At 42.6% G+C, this 18,279-nt stretch overlaps 2 protein-coding genes across 2 annotated transcripts in view; both read right to left on the bottom strand.

Annotated features, from left to right (window-relative positions):
• LOC139289260 (PHD finger protein 20-like) overlaps window positions 1-7,314 on the bottom strand; it is a 10,256-nt gene extending 2,942 nt beyond the window's left edge. Inside the window, exons 1-15 of the mRNA XM_070910825.1 lie at window positions 7,293-7,314; window positions 5,580-5,659; window positions 5,241-5,412; window positions 5,004-5,088; window positions 4,613-4,686; window positions 4,271-4,505; window positions 4,003-4,086; window positions 3,198-3,257; window positions 2,644-2,830; window positions 2,446-2,555; window positions 2,125-2,247; window positions 1,516-1,602; window positions 1,258-1,400; window positions 895-994; window positions 51-246 (exon numbers count right to left, since the gene is read on the bottom strand). Coding sequence (XP_070766926.1) covers window positions 51-246; window positions 895-994; window positions 1,258-1,400; window positions 1,516-1,602; window positions 2,125-2,247; window positions 2,446-2,555; window positions 2,644-2,830; window positions 3,198-3,257; window positions 4,003-4,086; window positions 4,271-4,505; window positions 4,613-4,686; window positions 5,004-5,088; window positions 5,241-5,412; window positions 5,580-5,659 — 1,736 coding nt within the window. The 5' untranslated portion in view covers window positions 7,293-7,314. The remainder of the gene's footprint in view (window positions 1-50; window positions 247-894; window positions 995-1,257; window positions 1,401-1,515; window positions 1,603-2,124; window positions 2,248-2,445; window positions 2,556-2,643; window positions 2,831-3,197; window positions 3,258-4,002; window positions 4,087-4,270; window positions 4,506-4,612; window positions 4,687-5,003; window positions 5,089-5,240; window positions 5,413-5,579; window positions 5,660-7,292) is intronic.
• Window positions 7,315-8,508: 1,194 nt separating this feature from the next.
• On the bottom strand, window positions 8,509-16,182 carry ccdc135 (coiled-coil domain containing 135). Its single transcript, XM_070910887.1, has 16 exons — window positions 15,931-16,182; window positions 15,704-15,829; window positions 15,076-15,270; window positions 14,835-14,978; window positions 14,141-14,359; window positions 13,842-13,973; window positions 13,108-13,177; window positions 12,615-12,743; window positions 12,329-12,457; window positions 11,658-11,860; window positions 11,042-11,257; window positions 10,846-10,956; window positions 10,086-10,196; window positions 9,486-9,677; window positions 8,892-9,031; window positions 8,509-8,699 (listed from the first exon to the last, which is right to left on the bottom strand). Exons 1-16 carry the CDS (start codon window positions 16,090-16,092, stop codon window positions 8,612-8,614), a joined length of 2,367 nt encoding a protein of 788 aa, XP_070766988.1. The 5' UTR covers window positions 16,093-16,182; the 3' UTR covers window positions 8,509-8,611.
• Window positions 16,183-18,279: the final 2,097 nt, after the last annotated feature.

An 18,279-nucleotide genomic window follows, 5' to 3' on the forward strand; every position in this document is an offset into this window, starting at 1 on the left:
CTCTGTGAACTGCAACAGATTGCTGGAGTCACTGATGTAAGCGCACTCACTGTAACAGGCTGATTTTGAGCTGCAGCCCACTGAGGACCTGATTGAGGCCATGCGTGTGCGCCAGCAGACGGCTGGTGTGTGAGATCTTGGAGGCGTTGATCTCCGAGTAGTTCTCCTTCACGCACGACAGGCCGAACATGTGACCAGATATTAGCAAATCAGGTTCTGACAGGAACCGCTGAGCCCGTCTCCAACCTGAAGAGGAGTGTTACAACACAGGATGAGAAACCACACACACACACACACACACACACACACACACACACACACACACACACACACACACACACACACACACACACACACACACACACAGAAAACAGCAGTTTTTCATTATCACTGAAACTGACTATGTAGTTGTTTTATATACAACTAACATAATATCTTAATTAAGATAAACTGGTCAGGATTTTTACAGAAAACCAGCCAAGTTTACTTAGAAGTTGACATTTCTCTGACTGGTTTGAACTCTGGAGGACTTAAAACAACCACTGTGTTTAATTTAAAGGCCCCGTCACACTAATGGTACACCTACACAGGTGTCATGGCATGACACATTAGCTTCTGGTCACTAGTTGACCCGCCTCTTTCGTTTTCATGTTCAATCTGACTGAACTCAGACACACGAGCATGAGGGTCTCTCGAGCTGGTTTGAGAGAGGGGCGGGGGATTGATAACAGAGAGGGGGAGATGCTGATTGGCAGAGGTTAATAACAGTAAAATGTCGGTTAATTCAGACATTTTATCAAACGAGGAATAAAGGACAGTTACGTGAAATACAACAGTCGAAGCAGGAAGTGTCCTCACATACAAACACATCAAACACACAGTAGGAGATCCTACCTGCAGTGTGTCTGCAGTAGTAGCAGATGTAGTTGTGTGGGACGTTGTCTTCATATAAACCCATGCAGGTGCCATGCTGCCAACACAGACACGACTCACACTACAGAGAAACACAGGCAGACAGATCACTTCTACAACCAGCATGGACAGGAGGAGCGACTACAGCCACCAGTAACTCATTAAATGTGCATTTGGACACGTGAGTGCTGTTTTAAGAGTTTTAAGACAGACTTGTGACGTGAAAAAGCTCCTTGAAGTGAATGAAAAAGCTGCAGATATAAAAATATATGTCTGTGTTTCTATCTGCTGCTGTAGAAGAGTTCAGAGTGTGTGTGTGTGTGTGTGTGTGTGTGTGTGTCTTACCTGGATCATGAAGTCGTTCTCCTCGTCCACCTCGCACACACACCTCACCACCTCACACTCCTCTGTGTCCATAGCAACAGGCCAAGAGGGCGTGTCCTCTCCGCTCTCTGCTGTCAGCGTCGACCAGTCGCTGCCGTCGTCAGCTGGAGAGGAGACGAGCTGATTTCTTTACACTGAAGATTTAAAACCTGGACTTCTGCATTTCCTCATGAATACGAACGACTATGCGTGTGTGTGTGTGTGTGTGCGAGTCCCCACCTTGTGTGTGTGTGTTGTCATGTTCAGCGGACAGCTTCAGAGTGATCGGAGGTGTGTCTGAGTTCTCATCATCACTGCTGCCTAGTCCTGACGACAACAAAGAACACAGTCATTATTCTAATACTCTTAATACTAATAATGATACACTAATGAACCAGCTGCAGCAGAAGTTTGAGGCGTGAGCTGACAGGGACAGGTGCATGCAGGTGTTTTAAAAACAACAGAAGCTCATGGAGGCTATTCAGTTACTTTAAAACAATTTGCTTCAAAGTGTGTACACAGTCAAATCTGTGTGATGTCTTCAGTTTGCTTATTAAGTCAGACCAGCCGTCCACAAAGCATTCTGGTTGTCAGCAGACACACGTCCAATGACATTTACAGTTGTTTTTCTGATGTTTTTTGCAGCTCATTTATGATCAATGTGGCAACAGATACTTTACTGGTTTCAATGAATGTATGCAGCACACATTTTCTATTCTGTTTCTGTATTTCCTGTAAATAATTGTGAGGTTTGGGGGGATTTTAAGAGTCATGTAATTGTCTGAAGCACTGTGAACTCCTTCTGAAGGATGTGGCCAGTAAAATGTGGAACTGTACACTGACTCTCACCTGACTGACTTTTCTTCTTCTTCTTCTTCTTTTTCTTCTTCTTTAGTTTGACTCTCAGGAAGTTCTTCCTCTCCTTTCTGTCCTGTCCTCCTGTTTTCTCCCCCCCTCCGTCCTTCTTCACTTCTGCTTACAGACGGGCAGGTCAGACGGGTGAGAAAGACAGATGGTGAGATGTTTCTGTCTGAACTGTGAAAGCTGAACTAAATTAACTTCTTTTAAAATATCTATAGAAGAAAAGCTTAGAGAGATTAAAGCTAGGAGTATGTTTGTGTGTATGTGTGTGTGTGTGTGTGTGTGTGTGTGCACGAATAGCCGTCCCACCTGTTCCCATGGCGCTGTGCTCTCTGTCGTCATGGTGACAGGTGCTGTTCTGGTCCTCACTTTTCGCGTCTGACATGAAGTCGCCCCCTTTAGAAGATGACCGCCTCCTCCTACAACAACAGGAATCAGTGTTAAACACACAGCTCTCCTCCTGCTGTCTGTGAAGGTCCAGTTCTGGGATTTGAACCATCAACCGACCTCGGAGCCTCCTGCTCGCTGCCCCGCTTGTCCAGCTGCTGGTCGGAGTGGTAGTACTTGATGTGGTAGTGCAGCAGACTCGCCTTCCTGAACGACTTGGTGCAGCCCGCTGCAGGACACTTGAAGGGGTTGTGGTCCAACTCAATGGAGAGAATGGGAGGGGGCTGGTTCTTTATCACCCTGTACACTAAGAGAGGACAGACGGGGGGAGGAGACAAAGAACGATGACAGTGTAAGGAGTAGGACTGGATATCAAACCTCAATACTTCTTTGGGTGCTGAAATGTGTTTTAGTGGAAGTGAGTAACTCAAGATAACTTCATATATATCCTTTGATCAGACGGTTACTGCTTTAAAGCAACATTTTGCCAATTTTAGTTTCCATTAAATTCTTGTTACAATACTTTAAGAAGGGTTTGATACTTTGGATCAAATACCAAAACTCAGGTGTTGACCGTTAATGTAAATGATACCCAGCATGTGCAGCTGAAATGATAACTGCCGTGTGTTTATGTGGAGAGTGAAGTTTTGTATAGTTTGTGTGAGTGCACTCACAGGGTTCTCTGCTGAATTTGTGTGTGGTGGGCAGGTGGGCCTGACGCTCCAACAGGACGTCTGAGAGAGACAGAGAAGGACAAAGACTGAGATGAAACAACAGAGAGCGCCTGCTGTTCTTGGAGCACTATTAGCTACTAGAAAATAAACATCAGTTTTAATATTGTTTTGGCCCAAATACAGGATGAGTTTTTGTTTCTTTTCTCAGAAACTACACTTGAAAAGTTGAGCCATCTTACATCTGCAGACCATAAAAGTCTCTCTCTCTGTCAGGTTGATGACTGTAAATATAAATCCACAGGTTTATACTGACTCTCTTTGAGATAGTTAAATGGTAAAAAGACCTGCAGGCGACAATCTGAACATCAAACAGGTCGATCACTACAAAGACTCAATCAGTGTTTTTGTAGCAAACCTGTAGTTGAATCTGAAGGCTGATATTTCATCCAGCAAATGTTTTCAGTTTAGTCTCAATATGATTTATATTTAGATAAACTCCTAATCAAGCTAACCTCGCAGCACAACCAGCTGCCTTCAGTCACTGACTGTGCTCACAAGGGACCGCACAGCTCGGGTCAAAGTTCAACTAATTTGATAAACATTCACAATAATCCTACAATAATGTGAACATGTCTTAAGTCTTATTTTCCTTCAGCCTCCTTACGTTAATGAAGTCATAACGCCTCTGCATGAGCACAAACACTCCTCAATGCAACCGAGCGGCTTCTACAATCTGCTTCACAACTTCATGATCAGAGTAGTCTTGTATTCGGGCCAGAAGTGTCTGAAATCCTCTGATGTTTACCTCTGTCAATGTGGGCGGGGTTAGGAGGATCTGGCTGGGTGGAGTCAGCTGTGATGGGCTCATTCTGAGCTCCGCTGCTTCTACCTGGGAGAGGAACAAATCATTAGCGTTGGCATCATGATGGTAAATGATGAAAGCTTTACAGCTGTCTGTCAGCTTTAAGGGCACCTCCTCACCCACGATGCATTGCAACACTTCTGAAGGATCGATTATAGGAGTGACAGGTAGGACTCTCTGTCAACGGGGGGTCAAAGTTCATGCAACTTACTGCCATCTGTTTTCTTCTTGGCTGGTGGATGGGAGGATGATGGTTCTGCCTTCCTCTTCCTCTCCTCCTCCTCCTCCTCCTCAGCTCCTTCTTTCTTCTCTGATGTCACCTTTTCCTCCTTCTTCTCCTCCTCCTCCTCCTCCTCCTCCTGTCTCTCTCCACCATCCTCCTCCTCCTCGCTCTCCCCTTCCTCCCATCCCTCGCTTCCTACAGCACTCTTCTCAGATCTGGACTTCTGTGTCACCACAAACAAACAAACAAACAAACAAACAAAATACTCAAAGGAGTTGTGATTGGTGAAGAAAATCAGATGAGGACCAATGGGAGTGTAGTATTTCTTACTTCCTGGAAGGGTTTGACCTTGGTGGGCTTCACAGTCCGAACCACACCGTCATAGAAACGCACTGTGTAGGAGTCTGACACACACACACACACACACACACACACACACTAGGTTTAGTAGTTGATAGCATTTCATCAAGTTTCTTAAACATGTTAACAACACATTCATTTCATCTCCAGTGTGCGTATTTCTTCCATTTCATTTGTCCTATTTGTCAGTTGCCTTCCAAAGAAGAACTTTTGGTTTAGTTGTTTGCAGCATAAAAACAGGTAACCGACGAGAAACAGATGTGACAGGAGAGGTAAGGGAGCTATAGGCTTATACAGTAGACCTGCCCACCAAATCATGCAAGAAATAAACAGGAACACAAAAGGTGAAATGGAGCCTCACCGTCTCTGTTGACCCTGAGGATTTTGGCCGGATAGAAACGACAGTCTGTCCAACAGGCCAGAACCTTCGTACCTGAAACAAACACCTGAGACAGAGAGGAGGAAAGAAAAATGAAGTCCAACAAAGTATACCGAGAAGCAGAGGAGCAACCATTGACAATGAGACATGCACATACAAAAATCAGGACTGTTTCAGTTTAACCAGGACACAACCAGGTCCTGCGCCTGTGTGTCGTACCGGTTGTGAGCATGGTGGATTCAGGCCCTGCCTCCTCAGGCTGACTCGCTCCAGCGGCCGCAGGTACTGTGAGCTCCACTGAAACCACTCATCGTGTCGACGGCTCCACTGACGGTAGTGGATCAGGACCTGCTCTGTGTCGTAGTCGATCTTCTCGATCGTGGCTGCGTACCTGACAGGATAACAACATGATGCACAATGAGATTTTAAAAGTTATCCAAAATGTTATCTAAAGATGAAGTGAACAATGTCTGATTAAAACAAATAAATTCAATTAAAAACAAAACTTAAGCCGGAAACGTGTGTGTGTGTGTGTGTGTGTGCGTGCGTGGTCCAGACCAGTTCTTGTGGCGGTCTCTGGCTTCTAGCTGAGCTCCGACCTCAAAGATGATCCCTGATCTGTCCGGAGGAGTCTTCATCTGGCAAAAATAGAGAAAAAATGACCCCATTAAATGATTGCAGTAAAAGCTCTCTCATTTAACACACTGCAGAGTTTATGCTTCAGTTAGTGGAGAGTCGCTTGCATTTTTTTAAATGATCAAACTTTGCCTGTTTGCGTGAGCCTGAACCAGAGTTTGATTATTCAAAAGATCACATGTCTTGTTCACGAGCCGTCACGCTAACACTTGTGCACTTAAATAAGACCTTTGTCATCAACACAAATCTGTCCAACACGCCAGCTATGTCAGCAAAATACAGAAGAATGCTGTCCTCTGTCCGTGTATCTATGGTATGTATGGGGCATTTCACCTCTTTGTTTGTCCAAATCAGTCCTCTAAAGCCATGACCAGAGCCACGAACAACACATCACCTCATTGTTGTGTCTCTCTAATAACAACAGACAGAGCCCTCACTGATGCAAACTGTGGCTGAATCCAAATGTCTGAACTTCCCCACACTCTTCCGGAGTCTTTTGCGTTTGAATTATGTCACTGTTTTAACATATTTCTGAAGAAAGTTTTCAGAATAGCAGGAGTCTCTCATGCAGCTTCTGTGGAATCTGTCAAAGCCGACCATTATGAAAAGGCCAGTTCCATTTAATTTCAATACAAATAAGCTAAAATTTGGTCACAATTCAAATCCAAATGTCAAAATCAAGTTTTGCGATTTCATTTTCAAATTCAGGTTGAGCACGCTACAGGTCACAGCTGTCGCATCGGCTTCGTCCTCCTGTTAAAAGTTTCAGAGAGAGACGGAGAACAGCGCTGACAGTGTGGAGCAGAGCTATTTTAAAGCCAGATTAACACGATACAGGAGTTGTTTCAGTACGTTCACAGCCTACGTCGGCTGTACGTTACGTGATGACAACATACATACAGGACGTCGCTAATGTCTCCGAGATAACGTTTGCAGCCAAACTTTTTAGTGAAGTTTTTCCAGACATTTCCACAAATGTAGTCTGAATGACGAGGGATTATACGTGCGAATTAAAACGTTAACAGTCGAGCGGCGTTTAATCAATGAAAGAAACTCTAATATGGCTTTTTTTGACGTTTGTCTTTCTGCTCTGTTAGCGTCCTCCGTGAAAGAAGCTGATTGGCCGACAAGCCGCTGAGGACGCCTATTCATAATTTTCATTGGGCGTCTCTGCTGTCAGTGGACAAAGAGTCCCGCCCCTCGGGAGCCAATCAGATATTTGACAGTGGCTAAAATGCTAATGCTATCTGTGTTAGTGTTAGCTTCAGAGAACACCAAGCAATGACATTGGACGGAACGCAAAATGCTTCAAAATTACATGTTCGTGAACTACGACTGCATTAGAAAGGAGACAACCAAATGTTTGAAGTTTGTTCATTAAGCTCGTCCAGTTAAAGAGAGTAGTTCTTCTCTCCATTGACTGTGAATTGATAAGCTAACACAGCTAACTGTTAGCCTCTGCTGAGGTTAACTAGCTCAGTCTGTAAAGTCGCAGTGACAACTGCAAACAGATACAAGTTTAATGTCAGCAAACGAACTGTCATGGAAGCAGAAGCCTTTATAAAACTGTCTCCGCTGTTCAAATGTAATGATGGACGCTAGATGTGTAAATAAGTATCACAAAACCTTGTTTACCTCTCGCGCTACTTGTGCATTGCATTCTTCATAGTGGGTTGGTCGCTGAGCGCATGCGCGGATGGAGACGTTCAGCTGGTTTGTGTTTATCTGTCTCACTATTGGACCATTGTGATTCAGGGCTTCACGTCTGCTTCCATCTCTTTGTTTAATAAAGCAGAAATGTCAAAAGAAGACTGTGAAACCAGCGATGCTGCGGAAACTGTCTGACAGGGGTAAAGCTTATTATTGTGTCATTGCGTCATAATATCAAGGGTTTGTTAACACAAGTTTGTGGTCCCTTTATGCTACACACACACAAACAGAACGCATAAAAAACGATGTTGGGCTTTTATTGAAAATATACAATCAAAGACAAACGCTGCTGTAATGATGGAGGGGCACCAAAGTAATAATGTACCCTTCATAAATGATGTCATTTTTAACTGCAGACGTTAAGGCTTATTAAGTAACGCTTACTTTAACCACCTCTATTTAGTATTGATAGTGGATTAAAACACACTATAATGTAACTGTAAGCAGATATAAATTCTTTGTTCATTTATGTATTTGTCAACAGCTGATGTATAAACAGATGACAATATAGTCAAATACAGCTGTAATAATAAAAAGTATGTTTTCATATAATTGTTGTACCTAAATTTACACTTAAAATGTCCTTATGTCTGCTTACAATTACATTATAGTGTGTTAAACCCCATTTATTAAGTGTATAAGCCCATTATAAAAGGTGTCTTATTACAAAGTGGTACTGGAAAGGGTTTTTATTTAGCAGCTTTCGGGTTGATGGTCCCTAAACCTGCTGCTCACCCACTTCTACACTCGGAGCCAAATGATGGTCTAAATGCTAAACACAAGCACAACATATAGATGTATATGCTGGCAAATACTGGGAAGAAATTGTGTAATTATCATTAAAATCTAATATTGGTCGAATCCCACTTAATGTGTTTCTTGTTCTCTTGACCTAATAAATATCTAATACAAGCTAACGTAGCACTGCTAATTGCTCCAGAGCCAAACGGATAACAACAGACAAGTCACAGTTGTGGGGTTCAACAACACAGAAAAATACAGGGACTCATGGCATGACTTACAGAAACTTGTCCATGCTTGTCCAAAATATACCTCTGACTGTCCTTTAAAGCCACATTAAAAACTTATTGTTTAACTGTTTTTATCTTTTATTGAATGTTTTCTGCTGTATTTCCTTTTGGATGTTTTCAATGATTATGTGAAGCTCTTTATTGCACTTTATTATTTGAAATGTATATTGAAAAAAGAAATGTATTGGAAAAAAAAAAAGGCAGGTGTCTGGCTCAGCTGGGCAGGTGAGGGGCCAGTCGAGGGTCTTGTTTCAGCTTGTTATGAAGATCACTGTACTTCTGAGAAGCCATTTCCTGGTGTCTGGAACAAACACACATAAATAATCATACACACACACACCTTTCGGACAAAGAATTAGCTGTCGGGCCAAAACACTTGGTGCTCATCTTCAGCAGTGACAGTTAACGAAGCAATGGATCGTTATATGACTTCTGTTAAACAGTTAAAAATAAATCATCTGATGAAAATACTGGTCAGTGTGTGTGTGAGTACATTCTGAGGCGTTCCTTGGCGACATGCATTTGCAGTGTTTTCTCAGAGCAGTAGTTCTGGTACTCTTCCTCCTGCTCCTCCGTCATGTGGAGCTGCTGCTTCTGGTACCACTGCTGCTTCCTCTGCAGCTCCTGAGTCTCCTAAACACAGATTTTTGTGAACATGTTAGCGTGTCCACAAAATGTTTGACAGCAGAGTCGTGGTGTCTCTAAATCCTCTCGTTCATCCCAATCTCCTTCTTTCATTTGCTGAGCCACTCTGGCCTGTCTATATGTGCACATGTAATAAAACAGAGGTACCTGGTTCTCATGCAGAGACTCTTTCTGAGGGTATATAAACTACAAACACACATAATATACACATAGCATGTCAACTTAGAAGCATATCTATGAACTGTAGTATGTTCAACCTTTAGATATGCATAATGCAGTAGATAAAACCAACTGAGCATTGTATATAAGACCATGTGACTGGGAGAGACGTAACACCCTGTAACCTGAGGCTTGTGAGTGACCTTAATGGTTGTGGTCTCTGCTGGGTCGGTACCAGCCGGTCAGTGGTCCAAAACCTCTCCTCTGTGCCCCTGTGCTGTACCTTTTGGTAGCGCTCCCGAATGAGGATGCTGTGCTCCTCTATTCTCTGCTGGAACTCGGCCTGACAGTCCTGGAGGAGCTGCATGGCGTCCTTGGCGCTGAGAGTCTTTGTGTAGTCCAGCCGGATCAGGAGTGGAGCCAGGATGTCCTTCTGCGTCTCCTGCTGCCACCTCTGCTCCTCTTCAGCCAGACGCTTTTGCAACGGCAGAGAAATGTCCGACACAAGATGTCACCAAGAGGAGTGTTTGGCTCTCCTACAGGTGGGTTCACCTGCTTGGTGTTTTTTGGCTTTTTAAACTGAATTCTATTGTTAAAGACGAATTTTGTGGCAATTTGTAAATGAATTTTGTATATAGGACTTATTCAGTGGGTGGGTAAATAGAACGGTCAATAGGCTAGACAAGGTAGGGTAGGTAGGTAAGTACAGAGTACTAGGGTAGGTAGGTAAGTACAGAGTACTAGGGTAAATGGGTAGTTTAACTGTTCTTGACATAATGGCTGTCGTATTGGGAATCTGATTGTTTTCATGCAATGTGAAACCCACCAACACAACCAAGTTACATGTAAAGTTTCAGTGTGTGTGTGTGTGTGTGTGTCACACCATTTCCTGTCTCTGACTGCGGGCCAGGGCAGCTCCTGTTGTCGTCCACGGGGAGTAGTGAAGCAGAACGCCCATCTCCTCCTGCTCTCTGCAGGCCACAATGTCTCTCACCTACTCACACATAAGTGGTGGAAGAAGTAGTCACACCGTTTACATAAGTAAAAGAACCAATACAACAATGTCAAACACTCCAGTACCAGTAAAAGTCCTGCATTTTAAGGAAGGGTTCACAGTGTTTCATGATATCTTTTAGCAATGGATGAATGATCACAGCCCGTTAGCCAACACTTTGCCAACCAGCACCCAGATCAGTTTCAGTCTCTGTGAAGCTTGTTACACCACTCTTTTGCATTTGTCCAAACAGCACAAATGAAGCATGAATTGTGTTTGCAGTCACTTTGCATCCATCTTTATTGTTATCATATTCCCTTTCTCTGATCTTTTTACCTCTCTTTGTTTCTACTTCACCTAATTTCCTATTATTTCATCCTATATTTTCATCCTAAATATATTAGACTGTTCATTTCACAAGGTAATGGCTACTGGTCAACTTTTGAAAAACCTAAATCACAAATGTTTTGCAGAATAACATGATGGCAGATGCTTGTATCTGATTGGTTAATCATGGGAACTTCTTTGCTCCTAAGTTGGCTCTGAAGCGTCATTCGTAGAAGTTTGATGAATACAGATGTGACGTCTGAACTGGGACACAGCTCCACTGTTATTCCAGGTGATACTGAGGACATGGTTTAATGGTTACCTCTGTCTTGGATGCTTTGATTTGGAGAGCCACCTTTTCCTCATCCTTCATCAGGGCCACCAGCATCTTGTACAGAGCCTGGGTCTCAAGAGGCTTCTCAGATGGATCCACCTGAACCCCCACACACAAACAGATGTCGTTATTGTTGGAGTGTTTGATCCCAGAGGCAGCTCAAGGACTTTTAGTTTGTCTGTACCTGGAAGCTGGAGACCATGTTAGGTGTGAAGTCCTCTGCCTTCTTTTTTTCCGTTGACTCTCGCGGTTTGATGAAGCTCCTCTTTGAAGGGATACATCGTTGGTCCTCTAAGTGATAGGTCACCTCGATCCGTCTTTGAGCCAATAGGAACACTCGCTCTGCCACGTCTTTGTTGGCCGGTTTGGATCTGTTCCTGTGGAAACGCTCGACCACTTCCTGTTTGCACACACACACACAAGCATCCTGTCTAGTTTGAATAGTCAGTCGAGATGAGACAGTTCAACTATAAAATCATCTACGTGTCTCCGATAGTCCACATCAGATCTGATCCTGCCTGCTAGTGGGGCTCTAAGCAACAAAACCTCCTCCTCTCACCCATCTCAGACCTGCAAGCCTTGACTCAGTCCCACACACACCAGGAAGTCAGACAGTTTTGAGAGATGAGCTAACACATTTGTTGGTTTTTGTCTTCACTGGCTTGTTAATTAAAAACTATATGGTCAAAGACGTATGGCTACTAACCTAAAGTGACTTTCAACTATCCTGAGCTAGTGATGTCATTTATCATCAGGTCAAACGTTTATTTGATGGTACAAGTGTGAACTTTTTGGCTCACCTGAAGCGGTCGGCCATTCGGATCAGCGTCCACATCTGGTTCTGAAAACTGGACGTGTCGGTAGTAGAGGAAGTCGTCCCGGCCCTCGAAGATCTCCGTCATCTCACCTGGCGACTCCACCCTCCGCACCAGATCGTCAACACGAGCACTGCTGAACTCCATCTCACGCTCAGTGTCTGTGCTCGGGGATGTGTACCTGTGAACTGAGCCAAACAGATAAACCATCAGTGAGGAGGGAATTTCACCGACAACATTAAAGATTAAAGCCCACTGATTCCTGCACATTTCCCCTTTAAAATCCACGTTTTCAAAGCCATCTTTTCCTGACTGGAGGTGAAACTTTATTAAAGGGGACCTATTCTGCTCGTTTCTAGCTCTATATTTTCATTTTGTGATTCCACTAGAGTAGATTTGCATGATTCATTCATTACCACTGGGAGGGGGGGGGTGCCAAAGTCAGACATTTTCAAATTCTACACATAGTGGCTTTAAATTTCCACTAAGGATTATTTGAATGGCTCTTTGTTCTTTATCAGTGTGATAGATATTTGCCACTGTGACCAAATTCACCCCTGCCCTCCTGCACGGGTAGTGTGGGAGTTTTCTGTCGCGCTATAGGTCAGTTAAAATGTGTCTGTCTTTTAACATGACGTAGCAGAGAGCAGATTTACATAAAAGGTGGAAACGTCGTCCGCGTCGGAAGCGCTCTGTGGTGAAGTTGTCGACCTTGTTGACCTCCCGCTCCTCCAGGTGGTCGTTTCTGTGTTGATACCACTCCTTCACCCTGATGACCTCAGTGCCTTCAACACACACACACACACACACACACACATTACATGTTATTCAGAAACAAATTCAAATGACATAAAGCTGCCTCCTTGTATTTCTTCTCCACATAACGACAGAAAAAACGTGGGACTCCTTTGAAAAAGTCAAAGGTTTCTCTTGAACACTCACAGTCCAGGTCTTTGTATACAGTCAGTCGCGTGACCAGGCCCTCTGGCCTCAGGTACACTGCAAAGTTCTCCAGCTTTGCTTTTCTGTAGTGGGTCACCTTCTTCTGTCCCGGCCAGCGTGTCTCCAGGTCTGAACAACAAAGGAGAGGAAGCAGCAGTTTGAGGAGGTTTTACAGGATCAGGTGGCACGTGTTTGTAAGATTAGGGCTGGATATTGGCACTGATCTATGTATATATCTTTTTACTCTGCTATATGCACTTTATTTGAATAATACTTAGACGTTCTATTACATTAAGGTGTTTTATGTTTTTGTCTTGATGCTTGAATGTTTTGTCAGTTTCTGATCCTGAAGAAATGACGTCTCTTCTTGAATGACAAATAAACACTAACTTGACCTTGAAAAACCAATAAAGAGTAAAGAGGGTGCGGGGTAGTGTACAGGACCAGTACACTGAGCCATCAGATAAAGGGTGCTCATGTGGAGTTACGGGACCTTGTTTTGAGATAGTGATGTAATTGACCCAGGATCTCGGCATCAGGAAAACTCCTTGCGGCTCCTCCTCCTTCAGAACAAACAACAACAAAATCATGTTTCAGTGTCAAATAAGCACAAGTGTAACTCTAGTGAATGGTTTAAATTGATGCTTTTTAATGAATAAATGTGGGGCTCTCGTCAGCTGAACAGTGGGTGGCAGCAATGTGCTGGTGCCACCAGAAGAAGAAGAATTAGCATTATGATTTCCAAGTTATCCTGAAGAAACAGCTGAATGAATCTCACAAGACGACACAGAGGCATTCAGGTTCTTTATGTGCAAAAACAGGTGGAAGAGTACAAAAGAGAAATGGAGGTAAATGCTGCAGATGGAGACACTTAGACAAGGAGGGACCAGGTCAGATCTTGTTAGGCAATATTTTTCTTATTATCAACAAATCCCATGTGCAGAGCCAAACCAACCATGTGTTAGTCTCAGTCCTGTCTCACTTCCTGTCTGTGGCTCTCAGCTCTCAGCCCATTGGTTCCTACTGAAGACGTCAATCTTTAAAAACTCCTCACAAATATATAGTTTCATGTTTAAAAAAGCCATTTCCTCAAACAGTGTGACTCATTCATGTGTTGGTTTGGGTCTTATTCACGATAAGAAGAATGAGTCTAAATATCCGCCACCAGAACTGCTACACACAAACACTAATGTAAACATATACACACAGAGAACAACACACACACACCGTCTCATCATTGTTGACTTTGCTCACTCTCTCCGTCCTCTTCTGGACGTCGAGAATCACCTGCTTTTTGCTGAGTGCACCGTACAAGACTGGCTCCCACATCTTTGAATCTTCCAGGTCATACACCGTATCCTACACACACACACACACACACACACACACACACACACACACACACACAGAAAACAGGCATGTATAGAACACGTGAGTCCAGTCTATGTATTTATCCTTAATGACTGTTATTGTGGGCGTCTATGGACTCTGACAGTATATCATGTCTGGAGGGGTCGTGGACTCACAGCGCAGCCGTTCCTGCAGTCCTGCATGTTCACATAGTAGTTGAAATTGTTCCACACGCTCTCAATGCCCAGGAAGTTGTCATCGTCAGTGGTGTAGCTGTTCCCGGTCAGAGGGTCGATGAAGAAGTTCTCCTGGACGCTCCGACTCCCTGACAGCACCAGTACCCAACAGTGCACCCGCAGTCCTCGCAGGGGGTCAGCGGGTCGCTGCTCACTCTCCTGTCCATAAAGAGAAAGAAGAGGTCAAAGGTGAGACAGAAGGGTTTCATATCAACTTTAAGCTTTATTTAAGGGACCTTTCTCATGTAAGCTGTGTGTGTTGTGATGATTCGTCAGAGTTCAAGGTCTTGTTACTTGACACCATGAGTAGTTTCATATGTGACCTCTCTCTCTGGTGTTCTATGAATCTATGAAAGACAATCTGACAGTCTAATGAATTATAATGTTTTAGTTACTATAGCACTAAAGCAAATGCCAACATTTGACAGCAATTTCAACTCTTTCTCTGAGAGCAAGGTCTGTGAATATGGTAGATGGCTAACACAATGACTCTCTTACAAACGGTGAGTTTGATCCCGGACTCTCATGTGCAACATGGTGTAGAGTCCACAGAGTTCATCAGTAAGACCCGTCTGTGTTCTGGTCCTGGAGTTAAACTGCAGCCGCAGCTGTCACAGTAAAAAGATCAGGTTACCTCCTGTAGTTGTTTCTGAAGCAACGCAGCTTCTGCGTCCTGTTTCTTCTTCTCTTGCTGCCTCAAAAAGCGACTCTTCAGCTCCCTCGGAGGTTTCACTGTGTATTTATTCTCCTGTGGCTCCTGCGGCTCTGAGATCACACTCTGCACACACAAACACAAAGCACAAGCAGACACATTCATGTCTGTGAGTCAACCATCTGTCTGACTGTGGGTGTGCAGTAAGGTACACTGCACTTACCTTGACCTCAGTGTCCAGCAGGGGGCACTCCTGCAGGCTCTGGTCGAGCAGACACATCTCCTTGACGGCATAGCCGCTGACACAGTAGGCGTCGTATTCGACGCCGAGCAGCAGGCTGCACAACAGGGTGGCAAATTCAAAACATGTGGCTCTCTGACTCTGCAGCACCGAGGTGGAGGAGAACAGGTACCTGGGCTGGGACAGCAACACACACACCTTCACTATCACTCATACACACTGAAGACAAAGTGTGTGTATTTATGGATGGTTATGTGAACACATGCATGAGAATCTATTTTCTTATAGAGGGTTTATTTCATCCACCTTTCTGAAAAGCTGAAACATGTCCCTGATGTGTTCTGTCCATATTCTAAGACTATCTACTGCTGTGCTGTCCTTTTAAAGGGCCACGCCACCAATTCTACACATGAAGGTCAGTTTACTCGTCATGAATCAGCCTGTGAAAACACCTGCACATGTCTCCCTGTTGTAGTTATGGTAACAACATGATGTGAATGTGGCAGAAAGCCTCTCTCACACATCCATTAGACACACTGGCATCAACTGCTGAGCAGAGGTTCTACTGCAAACCAACGAATGTTAAAAGGACTAGTGTTGTCATTCAGACCAGGTCCACGGGGGGCTCCAAAGGGTCCAGAGACAGGAAGTTAGCCACAAAGGAGGCACAGCCCTCCCACTTGAAAAGATCAGGGTGGGGTGTCGCTGTGGGCCGAAGAGTCATAGACACAAACTTCTGAAGGTGAGAAGAAACACAGGTAGCTGTCAGACACACACGGGCTGCTTGTTGCCATCTCTCTCTTCTTGAGTTAGTCGAGTTGAAATTGTTAGTTTTACCTGAACACCACATTCGTTGACAGGGCCGAGCAGCAGGGGCCTGCGGTCGGGGTGGAGGTGTGCGTACTGACGCTGGAAGCTGTCGGCGACGGCCAACAGCCGGGTCTCCTCGGGAGAGTTCAGCCTGTAGGACTCGGGACACAGCTCGCCTGCCGTGTTCATGTCCGGGCTGGTGGAGGACAGCAGGCGAAGACAGAGAGGCGTTGTGTTCAAAGTGTCCTCACACACCTTGATGTCATCAGAAGCAAATGGTTTTCACACAGCAGCCGTTTCCAAAGTGTCCAAATATCTGTTTAGTTGCGCTAAAGTTAGCACAACAAGTTTCAAAGCAAAGACTCAGAAACTGGCAGCGTTGTGATTACTCCGTGTCCATGGTAACAGCAGGACGTGATGACGTACCACCACGTTGCCTTTACGTGCTCTCAGACGTGAAGAAAGTGGATGTACTCATATACTTTACTTCAGTAAAAGTACACCGCACTGTGATAATACTCCACTGCAAGTAAAAGTCCTGCATTCAAAACCTCACAGTATTATCAGCTAAATGTACGTAAAGTGTCAAAAGTAAAACGCTGAAGTGGAGGTATGGAGTTGCATAAAATGGAAATACTCAAGTAAAGTATAAGTACCTCAGATGTGTGCGTAAGTACAGTACTTGAGTAAATGTACTTCTATTCCACCACTGCTAGTGTAACTCTAGAAGAGGCTTGTAGATCACGGAGGCCATTAGGAGGCTAATAGGTCAATTAATGAAGCCAATTTAATGATTGAAAAAAAACTCTTTTCATGATTTATTTTCATAATAACATAAGTTTATATTTTCATTTCATAACATACGTTCTTAGTTTTTTATTTCATGTCACTTTTGTCACCACCTCCTCACCTTTCATCCAATCACGTGTCCTGCCTCTCTTAAGCTAGCTAATTTAGCCAGTTAGCTCCCGTTAGCTAGAGCAACAACATCAAAGTCATTGTGAACCAACCGCCTGGAGGCTGCGGCTGTAAATACACACAGGATGGTTAAGCTGGCTGAAAAGTGAGGTGCTGAATATAACTTTTAAAAGAAGAAAGACATTTTATTCTCCTGAACAAAGATTTGAAAGATTCTTCACAATGTTAAAGCTGATCTTTTTTTTAATGGTGTTTTTTTCACTAGAGTTGCCTCCAGTCAAATCTACTCTTATCTTAATGTTTCTTATCTTATCTAATATTAACTTATCTTAAAGTATCTTATCTAATCTTAAAGTGTCTTAATTTATCTTAAAGTGTCTTAATTTATCTTAAAGTACCTCATCTAATCTTAAAGTGTCTTAATTTATCTTAAAGTATCTTAATTTATCTTAAAGTACCTCATCTAATCTTAAAGTGTCTTAATTTATCTTAAAGTACCTCATCTAATCTTAAAGTATCTTAATTTATCTTAAAGTGTCTTAATTTATCTTAAAGTACCTCATCTAATCTTAAAGTATTTTATCTAATCTTAAAGTATCTTAATTCATCTTAAAGTATCTCATCTAATCTTAAAGTATCTTAACTTATCTTAAAGTATCTTATCTAATCTTAAAGTATCTTTATTCATCTTAAAGTACCTCATCTAATCTTAAAGTATCTTAATTTATCTTAAAGTACCTCATCCAATCTTAAAGTATCTTATCTTACCTTAAAGTATCTTAATTTATTTTAAAGTATTTTATCCAATCTTAAAATATCTCATCTAATCTTAAAGTATCTCATCTAATCTTAAAGTATCTCTTCTAATCTTAAAGTATCTCTTCTAATCTTAAAGTATCTTAACTTATCTTAAAGTATCTCTTCTAATCTTAAAGTATCTTAATTTATCTTAAAGTATCTCATCTAATCTTAAAGTATCTTAACTTATCTTAAAGTATCTCTTCTAATCTTAAAGTATCTTAACTTATCTTAAAGTATCTCTTCTAATCTTAAAGTATCTTAACTTATCTTAAAGTATCTCTTCTAATCTTAAAGTATTTTATCTAATCTTAAAGTATCTTAACTTATCTTAAAGTATCTTAACTTATCTTAAAGTATCTCATCTAATCTTAAAGTATCTCATCTAATCTTAAAGTATCTTAACTTATCTTAAAGTATCTCATCTAATCTTAAAGTATCTTAACTTATCTTAAAGTATCTCATCTAATCTTAAAGTATCTTAACTTATCTTAAAGTATCTCTTCTAATCTTAAAGTATCTTAACTTATCTTAAAGGATCTCATCTAATCTTAAAGTATCTCATCTAATCTTAAAGTATCTTAACTTATCTTAAAGTATCTCTTCTAATCTTAAAGTATCTCATCTAATCTTAAAGTATCTTAACTTATCTTAAAGTAT

This window comes from Enoplosus armatus, chromosome 8 (assembly GCF_043641665.1).
Source record: "Enoplosus armatus isolate fEnoArm2 chromosome 8, fEnoArm2.hap1, whole genome shotgun sequence".
Classification (NCBI taxonomy): Eukaryota; Metazoa; Chordata; class Actinopteri; order Centrarchiformes; family Enoplosidae; genus Enoplosus; species Enoplosus armatus.